Source organism: Ricinus communis, chromosome 8 (genome assembly GCF_019578655.1).
Source record: "Ricinus communis isolate WT05 ecotype wild-type chromosome 8, ASM1957865v1, whole genome shotgun sequence".
In the NCBI taxonomy this organism is placed as follows: Eukaryota; Viridiplantae; Streptophyta; class Magnoliopsida; order Malpighiales; family Euphorbiaceae; genus Ricinus; species Ricinus communis.
Window position 1 is genome coordinate 21,307,685 of NC_063263.1, and position 21,910 is coordinate 21,329,594.

Consider the following 21,910-nt stretch of genomic DNA (forward strand, 5'->3'; position numbering starts at 1 on the left):
GAAGTTGAAAATTACAACATAATTTCACTGCAAAGTGGAAAGTATTCAATAAGCGAGAGGGAAGTCTCTGCAAGTACAAATTAGACGGGCGTGGTTCCCAGATCAACAGGTGTGGTCCCTAAATCAATGGACATGGTTCCTAAATCATCATGCGTAGTTCTCAAAATTAGACAGGCGTGGTTTCCAAATTAGATGGGTGTGGTTCCCAAAATCAGTGGGCATGGTTTCCAAATCGAATATTCGTAGTCCTTCAATTAAAGCAGGCGAAGTCCTCAACCTAAGCAGGCGTAATCCTAAACCCAAACAGGCGTGGCCCTTACATCGAATCATCGATTGAAGTTCGAGATTATGAGGTGTGGCTTCCACAACTCACATATCTTTTTGTTATATCATTGATGTCTATGATTTATCTTTATTAATTTAATGCATTTACATGCTTATAAATTTCGATAAATCGGGGGCAGTTATTAGTATCCCTTTTCTAGATGTAGATATCAAGGAAAAAATAGAAAACTCTATGATGAAAGTTATTATCTTCTCGAGTCTCGGGAGGTAAAGGACAGGTGAATCCAAGGCTAGGGTCGAGGTTAATACAACTGGAATTATCTTTTTGAAATCAATTTAGACCTAATTATCATAAAAAATTATGTTTGAGGGTCAAAACGACAGTTTTATAAATTCAGGGACCTAATCACAATTTTCAAAACTCCCTACATGGAGCCAATTGGATTTTTTGCACTTCGACGTCGTTTTCTATTACAATTTCATATTAAGATACATATTCTAGAAAGTTTCATTTACGATGATTATCGTTTTTATCAATAATCATTTGAATTTTAAAAATAAAATCTGATATTTATTAGTATATTCCTAAAAAATAACTATTCTAATATAAGCTGGGCTTGGATAAAAATTGATTAGATTTAGGTGTATTATATGTGTTATTTGGTATGCCTATGTACAAATTACTTGCATTATTTATAAGGAATAATTTGTTAAACAATAAAATTAAAAACTAATATACATAAATAAAGAAGTTGGCTTCCGGATCCATCTCGAGCTTCATGTCGTAAGCTTTCTTATGGAATTCGAGAAATGCTACTTATTAATAAAAGTGTCTGGGTGATTATTCGGGTCGCGACTCCCATCTCCGCGCTAGTCTCAATGACTAGTTAGCGTATTCCCGATTAAGTTGAAAAGTCTTACAATGCTGTAGTCGCTAAAGATACTTAGATGTGCGTCTGAAACCGCCGCCCACATGATGCTAAATCATTTAAAAATACTTATATTATTAAAAATTTTATATTTCTATTAATATTTACAATCTAATAACTTAGGAAAAATATTAAATGTACTTATAAAATATTTAAAAAATAAAACACATGTTACTCATTTTATATAAAAAATACTTCCATCATCAAGTATAAAAGCACCAAAGCATAGGCTAGTTTTTAAAACTTTATCCTATTACATATATATATATCTAAATGAAATGTCCAAAAGTAACAACTACCGATTCATAGGTAAAAAAAATAAAATTGACTATGATAATTCTAATCCAGGGCATCTCATAATGGACCAACTATTCATATGATAGACAAATAACGATGGTACTCCCATTTAAAGGCATCTTAAAATGCACTATTTCCTCAATATTGATTTATAAAATTTTAAATCCAAAAAATTCTAACATTTCATTTTTTACCATAATTGCTTTTGCAAGCATTTCATTTTGTACAAATAAACAAATACTATAGCAAGAGTAATCTTATCAAAACCTTCAATTTTCATCACTTCTTCATAGAAACGAGCCACAAATTATTCCTTATTTATATCTCTAATGGCCAATGCAACCTCTTTAACTTTCTAAGCCAATTTCTCCATTCTCTCATCATCTATATCTAAATTACGTCTACTCTTTCTATAGGACCTTTTCTAACTTGAAGAAATGATAATTTCATATGTTTCTTTGCCTTTTCCCACTTCTTCAAATTCAATTCCATCACCTATTGGGGTTGGATCTACTTCAGTATTTATATCTAAATCAATAAAAGATTTGCATAACTCTCGGTCGTAATATCCTTTCCAATAACTAATGCCATATCCTCATACATTTCAATCTTCTTATTCAAATACTTTTCATGATTGGGATGTGCTTGTTTGAAAATTATACAAAAAATATAATTATTAAAAATTACATGTGAGAAAATAATATTTCTAAAAAAAGGTTACCATAACTTCTTCATCATAAACATTCTTTTAGTAGTAATTATTTTTAGTTATCATATTTTTTCTTTTATAAATTTGTGTTTGTTTCTTAAGAAATTAAAGAACGAAAATAATAATTTTTTTCTCATTCATGCAAACAAAAAATTGAAAAAAGGTTATTTATAAGAGTAAGGATATTTAAGTCATTTTATATATAAAGTAGAAATAAAAAATATTTAAAATAAATATTTAAATCATCTTTATTTTCTCGTATTTACCTAAAAATAAAAATAAAATAAAATAAATTTTCTATCTTAAAATAATAATAAAAAAGAAAAAAGAAAGTATTAAGTTAAAAGATAATAATTTTTAAAGTTAAAAAATAATGAGTAAATTTTTTAAAAATTGAACAGAAAAGGGAATTCAGTATCTCTAGATTTTAGTACTAAATTTTTTTTAATAAAAATAAAAAAATATAAAAAATAGATAAATAAAAGGGGAAGAAAGTGATAGAAAAAATAGGAGAAAGTTGTAAATAATGAAAAGTAAAGATATTTATATTATTTTATGTGTAAAATGAGCTAAATTATTATTTTAATTTGTAAAATCTCAAGAGACAATATAATATATGTAAATTAGTAAGTTCAGACACTTATTTAAAAAAAAATTTAAATACTGAAATAGAAAAAAATTAAATATAAAACACTAAATTTATTATTATTTTATTGTTATTTAAAGGTAGATTCTTCTTAAATCAGATTATGTTACTTGATTTTACGCATTACTTTAAAGCATACGGCAGCGTTTCACTTTTTAAGTCTTGCCATTAGGAATTTGTTCCCTACTTCTTCATGACGGACAGTAGAGTAATTAGCAGAAGCAAACATGGTGGAGAACAAATTAGATAGTGAAATCAAACAGCAAGAAGGAGAAGAAGAGCAAGTAGTGAATCCATGGGAAGTGTCCGCAAAAGACGGAGGAAAAATCGACTACGACAAGTTAATCGACAAATTCGGATGTCAAAGGCTCGACCAAACCCTAATTGACCGAGTCCACCGCCTCACCGGCCGTCCTCCTCACGTCTTCCTCCGCCGTGGCGTCTTTTTCGCCCACCGTGATTTCAACGACATACTTGACGCATTCGAAAAAGGCAAACAGTTTTATCTTTATACTGGTAGAGGTCCCTCCTCTGAATCTCTACATTTAGGCCATCTCGTTCCCTTCATGTTCACTAAGTAAGAGCGAGTGGGTTGGCTTAACCACATTGTTAATCTTTTAAGTCCTATCTTTTTTTTTTTTTTTAATTATTTTGTTTTTTGGGTAGGTATTTGCAAGAGGCATTTAGGGTTCCGCTTGTAATACAGCTAACTGATGATGAGAAATGTATGTGGAAAAATCTCTCTGTTGAAGAAAGTAAAAGATTGGCCAGGGAAAATGCTAGAGATATTATTGCTTGTGGTTTTGATGTTTCTAGAACTTTCATTTTCCAAGACTTTAACTATGTTGCTGGGTAAGTTATTCTATTTACTGGTAATAAAATTAGAATTTTCTTTTAAATTGCTGTATAAGTATTCTGCATTGCCCTTTAAGAGATTGGTTTGATTTATGTAAACTCATTTATGCAGTTCCTTTTACGAAAACATGGTGAAGGTTGAGAAGTGCGTTACTTATAATAAGGTAAGTTGCCCTTTTTTTTTTTTACTTAATTTCTTAGATTCACTCATTTGAGCAAAGGTTTTCTAATATTTTTCCTGAATGTTACTGCAATGCAAAGGTTGTGGGTATTTTTGGTTTTACTGGAGAAGATCATATTGGGAAAGTTAGCTTCCCGGCTGTACAGGTTAGTTTTCTGTTGCTGTTCCTGATTCCATATAATAGCTATACGTGGATGTGGGATGGATTTTTTTGTTATTGTACTAGCATAATCTTTTTTTCTTTAATAATTTTGCTTCTTTTATTCTTTTGAAATAAATTATGTTCTGCTTCTTTGTTGTGATCACAATCACCTTTTCTTTTAGCATGAGCCTCTGTGAGAAAGCTTTTTTTTTTTTTTTTTAATGTGCTTTCTCGTTTCTATGTAGCTTTTACTCTATAGCATTTAATTCTTTTTCAGTTGACAAACCATTCCTCAACATAAAACAGGAATGCAGAACCACTATGGGTGTGTTTGGGATTGCGGTTGGGTGTTCAAAAAGCAGATTTGGAAATTTTTTGATTTAATATATTAATTTTCTTAATTTATTTATAAACTGCTTTTCTCAAACCTGCTTTTAAGAAAAGCATCTATTAACCTGCTTTTTGAAAAAGGAACTTTCAGAACTCAAAAATCATTCAAAATAAAAATTGAGATTAGAAAACGCTTTCCCAAACTCAATGCCAAACTCACCCTATATTTACTACCCAAACTTCTGTTTGGGCTTAATATATGCTTTAGAATCAAGCTCTTTTTTTTAGAAAAAAAAAAGGCTGTATATACAGTCCCTTGTGCCTTTTTACTAAGTTGCTATTAACTTATAAAATAACAATGTGGGCATAGTTTTGAAAGGAGAAAACATGGCAGGTTTAATACATGCACTCTTTTATTGTTTTGATTTCTTTTGGAATCACCAAGATTATTGGTATTATATTTATGCAAGGGGTCTATAAGCTTCATTTTCTGTCTTGGTGCAGGCAGTTCCATCCTTTCCTAGTTCATTCCCGCATCTGTTCTCTGGCAAAGATGACATCCGTTGCTTAATACCCTGTGCGATTGATCAGGTGAAAGCCCTCTCCATTCTGAAGGTTTCTATCTAGTATTATCATGCTTTCAAATGAAGCACTTGCATACATGGGATGGTCAAAACTTTAGAACTGTTTGTTGTTATGGTGTACATGTGAAGTGGTTATCCATAAAATAAAACTTAGTGAAGTATTACATAAATAAGGTGATTGTGCTGGTCCTTTCATGGAAGTTGGCATTTATATTGATATTTGTTCTTTTCTTTTTTCCGGTTTAAGCTTTGGAATTTATACAAATGCATCCTTCAGTTTGTTGAAAATTGTCAAGTTATCGAAAGTATGGAGTACAATCTTATTGTAGAACCTCTTGTTCTGCTCCTCTTGTTGTCCATTTACATGGACAATTACTAGGAAGATACAGGCCTGCATTATTATATTGTGAGTTGCTGCTCTATATTGGATATTAATTGTATTGGCATGGTAGAGATTGAGATGTATTGAATTAGAGTTAGATGTGAAAGGACGGGAAAAGTTATTGACTCCGCCAAGCTTTGTGTTAAGTTGATAATTCTGCTCCATTTTCTGAAGGAAATGGTTTTTTTAATTGCTCAGAAGACTTGTAGTGGCACTGTGTGGTGTTTGAGGTGGTTCAAAATGCATGACTTGGAACATTTGGTGTGTGGGGATCCTTTGGAATGGAGCAAATGATCAACATGTAATATAAGAATATTGGGGGTCTTGTTGACTCAATAAAGGCACCATAGGATATCAAGTTGGATTTGTAACTATAAATAGGCAATAAATTTTTGGTTTTCCTTTAAACATGAAATATTCTTAAAATGTGTAATATGCTTAAAATGTCTAATATTCTTTCCACTATTAGCTGCTCTGCTTTTCTCTTTTCCTTTTGTTTTTTGTTCTTTAGATCAAGAGGACTAGTTAATTTCTATTTGTATTTGATTGACATATGATCCTTTTTTTCTTCCTTTATTTAGTGAGACCTCATAAGAAAGATGGCAAAATCTGTTCCTTCTTTCCTTCTTTCTTACCTAACTGATCTATTTTGATATTTGAATTTTTATATCTTGTTGCTGTTCTTATTGGGTCTTTAATTTCAGGATCCATATTTCAGAATGACCCGAGATGTTGCACCTCGGCTAGGATTTCACAAGCCTTCATTGATTGAATCATTATTCTTTCCTGCACTACAGGTTTTTCTACATATATGCATATGAGTACTTGTGATCTAGAGTGCTACTCTATACGTAACTGCTTGTATGAAATTTATTTGTTATAACTGTAGTCATTTCTCCTATTTGTCCTTATTTGATGATAAAATTGCCCATAGCATTCACTCTTATAGTTTCTCTGCAACATTTATCAGGTATTAGCTATTAAACTGTTTTCCATCATACTAAACTGTTATCTTTAGTCAATTCATTTTAACTTGATATATGAACGATATAAAAAATCTTCATGATGAAATGAACATCATATTTAGATTTGACTTCACAAGGATTTGCCAGTTCATCCAAGTGCTCCTGTCAAATTTGATTGAGTGGCATTTTTTATATAGGTAAATTATTTGCTTACTGATAATTCTAGCAACTAAGGCTTGAAAAAGAGTGAGTTTAGTGTGAGAAATTCAAAGAAATTTTAAGCTTCTTGTGAAGGGTTAAGGAAGTCAGCGTCAGCAAAGTATAACGATATGCAAATAATGGAACCGACTATAATAAACAGAAAAATGTGCCCCTCTAAATGAAAATCAAGATACAGCCTTGTTGAATGCAAATTAAGGGGCAGCACAAGCTTTTATCATTACTCAATTAAAATGGAACTTTATATTTGTTCTATGGAGATTTAATGTTTTCTTATTATTAATTGCTTGAAAGATTCTGGCATCATGATTTTTAGGTATTGGAATGACTATTAGAATTTCATATTCATGTTCTGGCATTAGTACACCATGACTAGAGTCACTTGCATATTTATTTGCTCATATAGCTTGTTCTATAGTATTTGCATTAAATTACCAATCACTTCTTTTTCTGAACACGGGTACCTGCAGGGGGAGACGGGAAAAATGTCGGCCAGTGATCCAAATTCAGCTATATATTTGACTGATTCAGCTAAGGAAATCAAGAACAAGGTATCAATCCTAATAGGAGACATACGCATATGCATAACACACACACTGGGGATCCTGCTAATGGACTGCCAAAATTAGGGAATTATCCATCTCTCACCTTTACCTGTGGCAAACTTTCTATGATTAATTAGCTGGAATATGGGGAGGTCTCATCCTAATATCTTTATACCAACATTTGAAAGTTTTGGCCAAATTTTTGTAATTACTATAACACTTAAAGTATCTCTCTGCCAATTCTCTCCACCATACCTATAAATTAAGACTTTGAAACAGTATAGTTCTTAATTCATTAGGCTATCAAATAAATGGAAATCCTTGGAGTTAATTATGGTTGCTAAAATACTGATTTCCATATAAGCATGTCAAAGATTGAACCTGCAGCCTATTGGCAGACAGGATAAGGTAGTTTCTCTTCCACTGTAGCTAAGAGGGGATTCTTTCAAACTGGGGGATATGCCGGCTTCTATCTTACACTATATGAAATTCATTTACTTGCCCAAGCCTGCGGCCCTTCTATTGAGACTATGGCCTTGAATCTTGATGGCCCAATCTAGAGCATTGAATTCTTCCTGCCCAAGGCTCACTTCATCCTAATCAGACTTTCTTTCAGATGGCACGTTCTTACCGCTCCGTGGGGCATTTTTTTCATGCCTCATTGTGCCATCACAATGAAGCTGCCTCATTCAAATGTAGTGTGGTTAACGTATAGACCAGATATGTTTTATTGGCGAAGGATATTGTCTGTTTTTTGTTGGTGGAAAGTAAAAGTAGCTCTCTTTGATTTGTCCAAGAAGCATGTGAAGTTGCAAAGAGATACCTCGTTTTCAAGTTAGCATAAATTCCTTTTTTTAATTTTTATTATTTTTTATGGCTTTAAATTTAGCATCATTTTCTCTGGAGCAAAAACAAAAGGCTAGTTTCATGCTTTGCGCTATTCCCTAATCAGACCTCTTTTGTTCCTGTTTTCTGCTCTTTTACTGCTACAGAATGGATTATTTCTATTTTACTTTACGAGTATTATCTATTGTTTTATTGGTTAGGTTGCTACTCATGTCTGGTCAATTACAGTTGTAGTATCGATTTTGCAGCTGGGTCTTTTATGACTTGGTTGGATTTACAAACTATGAAAATGTGGCTTAAAACTGCTATGAATAACAGTTGGAGTGTTGGACTAAAAGCAAATTTGGTTCCCTACACTGGTTGTAATGCTTAGAGACATGGGTAATTAGACCAATGTAATCAGTGGCACATACCTTTGTGTTCTTGATGTTCTACCGATCATGCATTTCTTCTTACTGATGGTAATTCTCTTGATGGTAGTTAGGTCAACATTATGCTTATAAAATTAGAATGTGGCTAATTAGGTTACATAGTTAGGTCAATATGATGAGTAACCATACGCCTTTTTTTTTTTTCTAGTCAAATACCTGGGTACTTAGAATTCTAGGTACTTAAGTCCATATGATAAGTAGCACATTCCCTGGGTATTTTACATGAGCATGCTTTTTCTTTCTAATGGTAAACTTTATTGATGGCAACAGATAAACAAGTATGCATTCTCTGGTGGTCAAGATTCTTTAGAAAAACACAGGAAATATGGAGCAAATCTTGAGGTACTAAATCGTTCTGCTTAATTGCAATGTAGCATGCCAAATATTCATTTAAATAATCAAACAAGCTATACATAATACGAAGTATTTTTTTGAAAAGAGTAACAAGAGAGCTATGAAGGTTTATCTTCTCTATATCAGCATATACCTGGAAAGTGTTCAGTATTGTTTCCATGGATTATATGCAAGTATTAGTAAGCCGTGGAAATACATGACTTTGAGATTCCTTATCTGTTAATACATGTGTTTTACTTCCTTCTTGTTTGTGTTCTCTGTAACAGTCACTCTCATAGGATGGAATCATGTGCTAAGTTTATATGTTTTTGGCCATACTGCAGGTAGATATACCAGTCAAATATTTAAATTTTTTCTTGGAGGATGATGATGAGCTTGAACACATAAAAAAGGTACTATATCTGTTCTTTGTTCATTTGTTATTATTGATATTTTCAGATTTTGGACATTCCAAAAGAATGCTAAGCAGGAAAAAGACAGAATTTGTAGCCTTGTTTGCACACCTAAGAAAATCTTAGGTGAGGGTCAAGGGTTCCACAAACAGGCCTTGCATCCAAAGTCCGAATGCGAGAAAAGCAATAGAAGGTTTACTAACTCAAGTTGTCCTCATTTAGGAGTATGCTGCGGGACGCATGCTAACAGGAGAGGTGAAAAAGCGCCTTGCTGAGGTTTTGACCGAAATCGTAGAGAGACATCGGGTAGCACGGTCTGCTGTGACTGATGAAGTAAGCTTTTGCATGCAATGGATTTAGTTTCTTAAAATACTTCATTATTTGGAGAAATTTGAATCATCTGTCATGGTTTTGTTCTCTTCTTTCAGATGGTGGATGCTTTTATGGCTGTGAGACCCCTTCCCAATATGTTCGATTAGAGACGAAGTAAAATTGGTGTAAGCTTTTTCAATTAAATATTTTGACATTGCTTGAGAATTATGGGAAGGGTGTTCCTGTGCAAGATCATTGCATTGATTTGGAAATTTTGACCATTATAGAAGTTCTATGTACTTAATAACACGAAGGAGATATTTATCAAATAGAAACATTCATTTTCCTGCAAACTTTAATCAGCAGTTCTTTTGGTCTTGTCAGAAGTACGTTCCCTGGGCCATGGGTGATAATAGCCCAAGGCAAAGACCGTGTGCTACTTTCCGTAGGAAACTTTTGAAATCCCTTTTATCAAGAATAAATTTGAGGGGCACTACTTTTTCTTTTTTAAAAAAAAAAAAAATTATTTTTGCGGTCAAATTCTTTTTCATGATTTTTTTTTTATTTATATAGTTTTTTTTCTCATAATCGCGTAAGAAATTATATTAAAAATATGCTTAAGATATTTGATATTATTTTTGATTTACTTTTTTATAAATTTAATTATTATTTTGTAATTTCGATAGGAAAAAAGTAAAATTGAAAGATACTAAGAGTTTATTATTTTAATTTGTATTAATATAATTTTTTTTTGAATTTTAACTGAAAAAGATATTAAAAGTATTGAAAAAATTATTATTTTAATTTGTATTATTAAAATTAACTAAATGAAATAGATTTATTGTTTTATTTTATATTTTTATATTTAATATTTATGAATTGTATGGTATTATATATTTCTTTTATAACTAGTGTATGTTGATACTTTTAAGATGTGTTTTTCAAAAAAAAAAAAAAATTATAATAAAAATACATGATATATTCAAAACAAAATTAAAAACAATCATCTAATAGTAATAAAAATATTCTAAAAAATATTAATAAAATATTGTAGTACAGTTTTAAAACTGTATAAATAAATTTTTTAAAAAATGTAAAAGAAATATAAAAAGAATTTTTTTTAACTGTAAAAATAAAATTTTGCATTCCTTTTTATCAATTTTATAAGGGACAAGCTAAGAGAATTTTGGGTTAAAGTTACCTTCAATACTACCAAAGTGAATTAGTTAGTTGATTAGTTTATTGGATTGATAGATTTAAGTTGTTGATTAGTTTATAAAATTGATAGGTTTAAATTTTTTTGAGTGGTGTGTTTTAGTTTTTAGTTTTTCCCTTTTTAAGGACTAATAGTTTAGTTTTAATAAGATAACTAGAATTTTAATAATATTCCAATAAATCTTTTAATTTTAATAAGAATTAGAACTTTTTAGATTTGCTCTATAAATAGAACATTCTCCACCTCTTTAAATTTTATATGCTTCTAATTTTGCCATAGGCATGAGTTCTGGGAAAACTCAAAGTGTATGATGTTTCTTCTTCTCCATCACCATCACTACCTAGAGCTAGACATAGGTTGAAATCACCATTTCCAAATCATAAGAGATCATCCACACTACATCCAACTAGATAATGGAAGCAAGAGTTTTCTAAGCCCTGCTCATCATCTTCTAGAAAATGGGTGCCATACTATAAAAAGAGAAATTCATATGTTCCAAGGCCAGAAGAGTTCACTGCATGTTAGCTTATCGAAAGGCATACCCTAAGCATAATGAGTATACTTTCTTTTTGGAGGAAACAATGGAGAATGAATGCCAAAAAAGAAGAGAGCCTAGTGATTGGGAAGGAAGAGAGCCACTCCTCCTACTCCAAGACCTCATGGATGCACTAAGAAGTATGCTTGTGTTATCTCAACACCAAAAAGGGGACGAGGACGTCCAAGGAAAGTCGAGCAACCTTTTATGACTAAGAGAGGGAGATGACATCCAAGGAAATCATTGTGAAGTTATTAGATATTAGAATTGGAATAATTTTTGAATTAGTGATCTTAGTTAACTAGTTTTTCTTTTAGTTATTTGATTTTCTTTAGTTTAAAGTTTGATTCGAATTCTTAGATTTTTATTCGTTTGCTTTCTTTATCAATGAAGTTTAGTTTTTTTAACTAAATTTTATTTGTTATTTGGTTTTGTTTTCGTTTATTTTAACTAAAATAAGACGTGAGATGATTGATTTGATTCTTAAGTTAAGGAAAATTTAAGAAAATCTTTTTAAAACTACATCACACGGGAAGCCAAACGGCCATGTCACCATGTTATGTGGACTTAGAAAAACATGTCGAAGGAAATCGGACCCACATGGGAAGGTCAGACGCCCGTGTCTCCGCCGTGTAACATCCGAAAACCACCTGAAGATAGATTGCTTTGACACAGGAAGGTTATACGCCCGTGTCACGTGGCCGTGTGATATACGACGAACAACCCGAAGCTAATCCGTTTCACATGGAGAGGTCACACGGCCGTGTCCCTCTTGTGTGACATCACAAATTCAAAACACTAAATGGGTCAAAGACGCCATATAGGAGGCACATGGCCATGTCTCTTCCCGTGTCGCATAGTAAAAAAGTCTTATAAATAGACTTTTCCTTATTCTTTCCTTACAAAACCCTAGCCTCCTTCCTTTTTTCTCTCAAATTTCTCTAAACTTCTTTAATGTCTCCTACCAAGCACTTCTTTAATGTCATATTAGCTAGACATCTAGGTATTTTCTCACTTTGACTTGAAAAGTTGTAGAACTTTTTTTCCCGAGTCAAACTCTGCTCCAAGATATAATTTCAATATAGCCTTTTTTGGATGCGTTAACTCAACTGCTCTATATGGAAAAACTTATTTAACCACAAATGAACCTAACCAACTTGATTTTAACTTACTTGAAAATAGCCAAAGTCTCGAATTGAATAGAAGTACTTTATCTCCACTTTGAAACTCCCTCATTGGCTTAATTCGAGAATCATGCAATTTCTTGTGCGCTCTTTGGTTAGACGAGCATTCTCATATGCTTGTAGCTTCCATTCATCTAACTCATTAACCCGTGATTTTCTTTTCAAACCTGCACTAGCTAGATTAATAATAGTCCAAAATGTTTTATGCTCAATCTCAACAGACAGATGGCAAGATTTTCCACAAACTAATAAATAAGGAGTAGTGCCTAGGGCTGTTTTAAAAGCAGTACTATAAGCCCACATGGAATCATCAAGTTTCACTGACTAATCCTTCCTAGATCGCTCTATAGTCTTCTCAAGAATTCTCTTGAGCTCTTCATTCGTGTTTTCTACTTGGTCACTAGTTTGAGGGTGATAGGGGATAGAAAATTTATGTGTGACGCCAATTTTTCTTAACATTTTCTCTAGCTGAACATTGCTAAAGTGTGTAACCCTATCATTAATAATGGTTTCAGGGATGCAAAACTTGCAGAAAATCTTTTTCAAAAACTTAACTACTACTCTAGCATATTTCGAGGCAAAGCTTGTGCCTCAACTCATTTAGACATGTAATCAATAGCCACCAAGATGTATTTATTACCAAAAGAATTAGAGAAGGGTCCTATGAGTCGATTCCCTGCAAATAAAAAATGTCACATTTAAGTATACCTTATTGGGGCTCTGATCGCAAGACGAAAGGTTACATGTATAGTGGCAATGATCATATTCTTGCATAAATGATTGGTTATTCATGAATAGAGTTGGCTCATAAGATCTTGACTGTAGCACTTTCTGAGCTATTTTACTTGCTCTATAATGTCCTTTAGCTGATCCTCTATGAAAATGATAAAAAATGCTCGTAGTCTCTAGCCATGCCACACACCTCCTTATTATCCTACCAGCACATATTTTGAAAAGAAAAAGATCTTTCCAAAAGTAATATTTCAAATTAGCAAAGAATTCTTCTTTTGTTGATAAGAATAATTTTTTGAAAGTTCTCTTGCAACGAGATAATTCAAAAGTTAGCATATCATGGAATGAAAAAAATCTGAATTACTTATCAAAATTACCATGGCATACAACTGTCATCCAAAAAATGACAATTAATGTCCTTTTTATATAGTTTTTCCAAATGAGGATTCTCAAGGTGCGATAAATGGTCAATTGTCAGGTCTTCCGCTTTTCTCTTGTCTTGTATTTCTAAGTCAAATTTCTGCAAAAGCAAAACTCATCTTATCAATCTTGGTTATGCATTAGCCTTAAGATATTAAATATCTCAATGCCGAATGGTCAATGTACACAATCACTTTTGATAAGATTAGGTATGATCGAAACTTATTGAAAGCAAAAATAAGTACAAGTAATTTCTTTTTAGTAGTAATGTAATTTGCTTGCATTTCAGTTATCATTTTACTTGCATAATAGATGGGCTGAAAGTGCTTTTCCTTTCTTTGACCAAGAATGGCTCCAACTGCAAAGTCACTTACATAACATATTAGCTTAAATGGTAGACTCCAATCAAGTGCTACCATAATCAACATATCGACAAGCTTAGCTTTTAAAGAGAAGAAGGCTGCCACTCTTCATCAAACACAAAGTCGATATCCTTCTCTAAAAACCTAGTAAAGGGTCTAGCTATTTTAGAGAAATACTTAATAAACTATGATAAAACTTTGCATGACCAAAAAAATCTCCTAATAGCTTTAACAAATGAAGGAGGTGGCAATTTCTCAATGCACTGACTAAACAATGTGGTACTATGATTCAAAACAAGCTTTCACCAAAGCTTAAGGATCCAAGAAGTTTTTTTAATTCCTATTACTATTGGTGATACTTGTTTTAGTAAAGTTTTATGTAATCTTGGTGCTAGTATAATTTTAATGCAATTGTATGTTTACAGGAGATTAAGACTTGGCGACCTCATGCCAAACTTTGGTTTCTTTGCAAGTTTTGTGGTGCCTAATGATTACATAATGCTAAATATAAAAGAGAGTAATGATAGTTCTCTTATTTTGGGAAAACCTTTCTTGGCAACTGTTGGAGTTATTATTGATGTTAAAAAGAATATATTAATTCTTTCAGTTGGAGATGAGGTCATGCAATTTAATATCAATAAGGTTATAAACGAGAGTTGATATTCTAGATTGTGACCATAAGCTAATGAATCTTAGGAGGAAGGAAAAGAAAAAGAGAGCTAGTTTTGAGGACATTCAAAAAGTTACTAGCAAAGTATGGAGGAAAGAGTTGAAAGAATCACCTTGAAGAAAGGAAAAGAGGTAGTAAAGTCAAGCAAATGACTATAACTAAGTGCTAGTTGGGAGGCAACCCAATTTATTTGTGTTTATATTCCTTTTTATTTCCTTTTGTGTTAGAATTACATAAGTTTTTATCAATTTTTAGTTAATAATAGGAATTTTGTTTGATATCTTTTCTTTTAATGTTTGATAGTTTTTCTATTAATGTTTGATAATTTTTAGATTTTAATACTCTAATTTTAATGAATGAGCACACTCGAACTTGAATAATGAATAAAAGAGCTGCTTAGAGATGTGTGGTGGAATGAAGTAAAAGATGGAGTAGCGAAAATCTAAGAAAATTCTCTTCTTTGTTTAGCTTTCGTATTACTTTGTTTGCCAATGAGAACAATGTTGATCTTAAGTGGGGAGGGAATCAAAGTTGTATTGATGCGTTATTTTAAAAAAAAAATTCTATTTTTATTTTAATGTCTTTTATTCGGATTTTCTCTTATTAAATTTCTTTGAAAATCTATGATAAAGATATTGTAATTGACTTTTGGTTAAAGGAGTGGGGATAGTTTTTCTATTATTGTTTAGCATTTAAGTTTTATTACTATGGCATATTTAATATGGATAGTTGAGAAGATTATAGGTTATCATTTATTGATTGTTTTGAAAAATTGATTATTATTGCTTATTTATGTCTTTAGTTACTCTATTGAATCAATGAGATTTTTGAGTTAAATTTCCATTCCGCTAGTGTTTAGTCGCTTAGTAACCGAGGGTCTTAATCATAAATGTTGATTTTTGTGTGAAATGGTGATTGAGCATTATGAGTAAGCAAAACTTTCTTAGTTTGTTATTGCTGAGTAATCGGGTGCTTTCGCCATAAGTATTAGTATTCGCGTCAAAAGACTAAGAACGACTAAGGAATTGTATTCATAAATAAAAAAATACTCAAAAGGGTGAAAGAAAAAAAAAAGAAAAGGAGAAAAATGAAATAACAATGTATGAAAGTAAAAAAAAAAAATCTCTTGGCAAAAATTATGGAGCATGAATAAATGATATTGAGGATCTAGGCAATTCTGTAGAATGATATCATAAGTATATGAATCAATTATTTCTGTTGAATATGCTTTTAGGTCACACACACACACTTTGAGCTTAATTGAAATGCTATGTTTGAATTGGATAATTATTTCCGCTTTTCTTACTCAATTGCTGGTTGACAATTATGAGATTCTTATTCTTGAAATCTAATTAGAAAAGATTTTTGAGTAATGTTAAAGTCAATTTTAGTTTCTTTTTTGCCTGAGGACAAGCAAATAAGGGTAGCTTTTATATTTAATATAGTAGGATTTTTAGTTGTAAATTATTATTTATTTAAGTAGTCTTGTTGGTTCTTATATTTAATGTTATATTTTAGGTAAGGAGATAAAAGAGCATCAATGAGTAATATAAGTACTTAAAAAGCTCAAAATATGCATTTTAGAATTCTATTATGAGGCCTAACCAGTAGTCTAACTGGTGTTTTAAATTAGGAAAAGGAACAATTAGAAGGGTCGGTTAGAAATGCGAAATTGACAAAGTAACAGTACCTAACCATTGGTTTGCATGAAGAGAAAAAAGGACTCGTGACATTGGGTAGGTAATTTAAAGATATATTTTAACCATATTTAGACTCCAACTTAAATCTTATGAGTTTAAAAGTTTGAGGGGCTATAAAAGACACAATTTTGGAAGTTTTTAAGAAGTATTTGGAGATTAAGAGTGGCTAAAGGCCAAATTTGGATGATGCATTCAAGATCAAGATTGAAGAAATTCCATTAAGATTCAAGAGTTCCTTTTTTCTTCTTGTTTTATTTTCTTATTTTTAATTTAATGAATTCAATTATTTTTATTTATATTATGAGTAGCTAAATTTATTTTCTAGGATTGGGTGGAAATCCATTAACTTAATTTATTTTTTGATTTAATATTATTCCTTGATTTTTGGTTCAATTACCTTGACTTATTATTTTTGTGCTTCATGTTATTATGAACGTTAGGATCCCTTGCAATATACCTAGGTATTAAGCGAAGTAATGAAAGTTGAAGTTTAATATTAATTCAAGAAATATCAAGCAAGGGCTATTAAGACTTATATATAAAGTTTAGGTTCTTAAGATTTGTTTTCAATTTGCCATATAATTTAATGAATTTAGATTAAGACTTTTGATCACGAAACTAGATAAGGAGTTAATCTGAATATGGTGGGTATGACTTGGAAGAGTATATTTACTAGAATAGGGTAAATTATTTTCAAGATCAGTTTAGCTGGATTAAAGGATAATTTATTGAATTATGGCAGTGTTAATATGGTGGAAACTTAATTCTAGAATTTTTATTAATTTTATTTCTTTATTACAATTATTTAATTCTAATTTTAATCATTTTCAAACTTATATTTAATTGCTTTATTCTAGTTACTATAACGCTATAATATATTTTATTTTAAGTAGTATGGGACAATAATCTGAATTCATTCCTATATTACTATCGTGGTAACTACTCATTTGCAAGAATTATCACAATAGATAGAATACATCTCTAATAAGAGATATCTGAACCCAAATTCGTTTAAAATATAATTACTTGAACCTGTCCTTAATTAATTTAAAAATTTAACTTCATTATCCGTGCCCCTTTCAAATCGATTAATTCTGTAATGACCTGAAACTATATCATATGAGATATTGTCTGCTTTTGTCCTAACTAGCCTTATGGTTTTATCTCCTTGGCGGATTCTATAACTTTCTAGTAGGTCACCCATTCTAAAATTCTTACGAACTAAGCACGTTTAACTTTAGAGTTCCTACAACTTTATAGCCAAATAACCAGAAGGCACTTGATGTGATTAGTTCCAACTCTTTACATATATGCTATTAAAAATTCTCCGCTCTATTTCGAGATGTAATTCATCAGACCGCTTCTCTAGACCAGGCTGTCACATGCCCATCAGTTTCCACTTGGTTTGTCCTCGGACATGCCCACCAGCTTCCATCCAGTTCATTCTCGAATCACACATCTACTAGAGGAGTCCTGCTGATAGTATTTGTAACAACCCAAAATTAGATCACATGAGATATTGTCTGTTTAAGCCCTCACTGACCTCACGGTTTTGTCCTTTTGGCAAAAACGAGAACATTTTAGGAGGTCACCCATCCTGAAATTTTTCTAAACTAAGCACGATTAACTTTAGAGTTCCTACAACTTCACAGCCAAACAACAGTTCTAATATGTATGTATATATTAATTTAATAATATTAAAATTTTTTTAAAATTATTTATTACTTAATTTTAATATTATATAAATTAATATATAATATAATTTATATTATTATTTTTCACAATTAAAAATTTATTATATAATCAAAAAATTAATTTATTATTGAATATAATATTAAAAATATAATTTAAGATGTTCTTTTTAGAATTAGAATTATTATCTAACTATAAAACTAATTTATTAGTTAATATAATATTAAAATATAATTAATATGCTATTTTTTAAGATTAGAGTGAGTGTTTAATTAGGAATATTATTTATGAACTAATAAATTAATAAAAAAATAATAAAATTATACATAAACTTGAATCACATGTGTGTTAAAAATTAAACATACATATAAAAAGAATTTAAATTTATTTTATTTAAACCGAGTACCTAAAATTACCTGATCAAGCTTGGAAATAAAACTTAATTACTTTCCCAAACCAGTTTGACAAGTGACCGAGTTTACTACGTTTTTCCTTGGCTAAATTACACTAGTGGTTTGAATCTTGAGGCTAATATAGTTACCGTTAGTGATCTTTAATTTGTTGTCTAAATTAATCTTAACTGTAAATTATGTTTCATAAAAGTCCATGTTGCTGATCCATTAAAAATCTTGATGGAAAAATAATTTTGTAGCCTATATGAAAGAAGAACAAGAAAATCTCTATTAAAAAGAAATTCATATTATTTAAATAAGATAAAATAAACGATATGTATCTAGTTCAGGCTAAATATATATTCATTAATCAATTTAATATTTTAAACTTTAGTTTAATTTAACAAACACTTAAATTTTAATTATTTTAATACATATTTAAACTTTAATTTAATTTAACAAACACTTAAATTTTAATTATTTTAATATATAAACACTTTTAACTTTTAATTTAATTTAATATATGTCTGAATTTTATTTTTTGATAATATTTAAATACTTTCATGATACAAACACATTAAATAAAGACACGTGTTAAGAACCCATCACTCTTTCACCATAAGTCACCAGCCAGTGGTCCAACCTCATCGCTACAACCTGAGTTTCGGCCAATTACAACGGTTACAAACAGTCTGGCCAGCGCACCAGCAAGAACCAATAAAACAACATCCACATTCTCAGCGTTCACTCTTTTTTGTTTACCTGTCTCAATTCGGTTTGAGTTTTGATTTAGAATCCAATCATGTTTCTTGTAGGTGGCTATGTTTGCAGCTCTTGCTGGTTGTTTTCATCCGTTTAAAGAGATGAATTCCATTGCTGGAGATTTGGTTAAGCCTTATTTATTTTGGGTTACATAGTTTTCCCTGTTGCAATCTTAAGCTCGTTTTTCTTTAATGTATACAGAATATGGTGCTTTTGAAAAATTGTTACATTTTTATTTTTATTTTGCTTAACTGATCTTTCAATATGTTTCTAAAATTTTTTTCCTTGCAAAAGATGGCGATAAACTTTTCACTTTGGTAAAAAATGTAATTAAATTTTTTAATTTCAAAATAGCTCGATTAAACTATTAAAGTTTGAAAAATAGTGTATCTATAAAACTAACTCATTTTTTAACAAATGATTATGGTGTTAATTTCTTATGTCGATGTGAAAAAAATTATTATATAATTTTTACTTATTAAAAACGATAAAGCTAATTCTTTCTTGCATATAAAAAATATGAGTTGGAAAGAGTTAAAGTAGTTTTTTTAGCGCCCAAAAGTAATTTGATATCATATTATTATATTTTTTGAAATGAATAAAATTAATTTAAAAATTTTAAAAATATATTTGAGCTGCTTTCAAATTTAATTTAAAATTTCAATTATATTTAGCCGAAAGTTAAAAGGTTATATGTATCCTCTCTCATTTTTCTTTTTTGTCTTTCTTTTTTGTTTTTCTTGTTTGTCCATGTACATAGTATATATTGGTTCTATGTTTTTGTCACATCTTGTCAAAAGATCTTAAAAATGTTATAAAAGCTTGGATCTTAGAAATGCTTGTGGCTTTTATGTGTGTGACCTTTGCTTTAAAAGGGCGGATGAAAGATCAAGGGAAAAAAGGTGGGACAAGGTTCACTTTGACCCCTGAATTTTACAATAAAGCTCAATTTAGCCTTTTTGACATTTTGAGTCAATTTAATCTAAAACTGCGCTTTTTTTACTCAAATTACCATATTTGAGAGAGAGTAATCCACTCTCTATAAAAGTGTGTTGGTAAAAAATAATAACTTTAACTATTTTTTAAAAAATAAAGAATTTAATATTTATCTAGAACTAATTTTAGTTATTAAGTTGAGTTAAAAAATATTTTAGTTTTTTAATTATGTATTTAAAATTTTAAAACAATAAAATAGTTTTTTTTAAGAATTAGTAAATTAATTTTTTATTTATTTCAAAAAATTAATCTTTTTAAATTTCTAAGGGAGAGTGTATGTAATAGTTAATTCGAGTCAAAATAACAAAATTTTAAAAGGGTCAATTTGAGGTGACCATTATTCCCAAGAAAGAAAGGAGGGGAAGAACATAAAAAAGAAGAGAGAAAGAATGGGAAGAAAGATGTTTTTTTGATTTTTATCAAACAAAATAGAACATGAAAATAACAGATCTAAAACAAAAGGTAATGTAACAAACAGCGGAAGCACAAGCTTATGATCAAGTCAAGAAACAGAAAGGATAGGAGTACCAGTGATTCAAGCGTCAGTGTGTTTCAAAAGCCAGATGACAAAAAAATAAAAAAGAAAAAAAAAACCTCCTAAAAAATAAAGAAGCCCCCATAATATTAGGGTAGGGTCGGGTGTAGCAGGTCTTGACCTGGTCATTCAACAGTAGGTTAGATGGCTTTTATACAAGTGTGCAGTGAATCCACTGATGTCCAATTGGCCAGAGGCACACACTACTCTACGTGCTTCCATAATATGCTTATGTTTCCATCTTCTCTTTCGTCCAATAGGATAAAAACACAAATGTTTCTGGCAACCGACAGGTACTGTCTAAAAGAAAATTCTCGAATACCAGTTCATTTAAAATATAATTAAAAATTTGATAATGTTTCATTATTTTTTTTTATTTTTATTTTTACCTACATTAACATTCATTATTTTCATAAATTTTTTTTTATTTTAAAATATTAAAAATAATTTTATAATAATAATAGATATCATATTATATGAGAAGTGATGAAAAGAAAATAAACTAGTATTTAAAAATTTAATTTAATTATCTATATCTGTCTTAAAAATTATTATAATATCAAATATACTTAATATGTTATTTTTTAGGATAGAATTATTATATGTATTTATATAAAAATTATTTATTAATTAACATAATATTAAAATATAATTAATATACTATTTTTTATAATTGAAATTATTATTTAATTAAAAATATAATTTATTAATTAATAAATTAATAAAAAATTATGTGGGCTCAAAATTTATTTTTCGAAATAGGAGCCATTAAAATTAGGTCAAATTAACTAAAATAATTAAAATTAGGTCAAATAAACTGAACAATCAAGTTTAAGGACTAAAACAAAAATTTTCAGCCCTAGCCAACCTCTAGAGCTAATCGACTCTGCATACAACCTTTTTGTTATACATGGTGCTGCTTGGCCCAAAATTTATATTTACAATTATTTTCGATGATTTTCGAGTTTTAAATATTATATAATTATCAAAATTGATATTTTAAAGAAATTTTTATCATCTGAGTTTTTTATTTGTTTTAATTATCATATGAATTTTCTGGATAATTATCTTTAAGTTTTAAAAACTATGTATTTATCACTTGAAAATAATATTGATAAAGCCATATAATTACTTTTAATTTTTGAAATTATCGATAAATAAACATGGTCCTTATCATGGCCTATAAGGTTTCCTCCACTTCTCTATAAATAGAAAAAGAAACATTAAGCAAAGAACGATTGGTAAGTTTTGAATACATATAAGAGTGTACTCTGAGTTTTACAGAGACACCAAACACTTTGCATTCCTAC

The 21,910-nt window shown here is 30.1% G+C and overlaps 1 protein-coding gene across 1 annotated transcript; it reads left to right on the top strand.

Moving 5' to 3' along the window:
- The first annotated feature begins 2,991 nt into the window (after positions 1 to 2,991).
- Positions 2,992 to 9,757, top strand: LOC8271146 (tryptophan--tRNA ligase, cytoplasmic). The gene is made up of 11 exons (XM_002530149.3): positions 2,992 to 3,443; positions 3,533 to 3,718; positions 3,834 to 3,885; positions 3,983 to 4,048; positions 4,879 to 4,965; positions 6,045 to 6,137; positions 6,995 to 7,075; positions 8,617 to 8,688; positions 9,024 to 9,092; positions 9,315 to 9,425; positions 9,521 to 9,757. The coding sequence occupies exons 1-11, from the start codon at positions 3,094 to 3,096 to the stop codon at positions 9,569 to 9,571; spliced, it is 1,218 nt and encodes a 405-aa protein (XP_002530195.2). The 5' UTR covers positions 2,992 to 3,093; the 3' UTR covers positions 9,572 to 9,757.
- The last annotated feature ends 12,153 nt before the right edge of the window (positions 9,758 to 21,910 follow it).

What these genes read in the sequence shown, in the direction of transcription:
- LOC8271146 (XM_002530149.3), top strand. Translation starts at nt 3,094, where the DNA reads ATGGTGGAGAACAAATTAGATAGTGAAATCAAACAGCAAGAAGGAGAA. An exon ending in TACCCTGTGCGATTGATCAG is followed by an intron (nt 4,966 to 6,044) that starts GTGAAAGCCCTC and finishes CTTTAATTTCAG; the next exon opens with GATCCATATTTCAGAATGAC. An exon ending in AGCTTGAACACATAAAAAAG is followed by an intron (nt 9,093 to 9,314) that starts GTACTATATCTG and finishes GTCCTCATTTAG; the next exon opens with GAGTATGCTGCGGGACGCAT.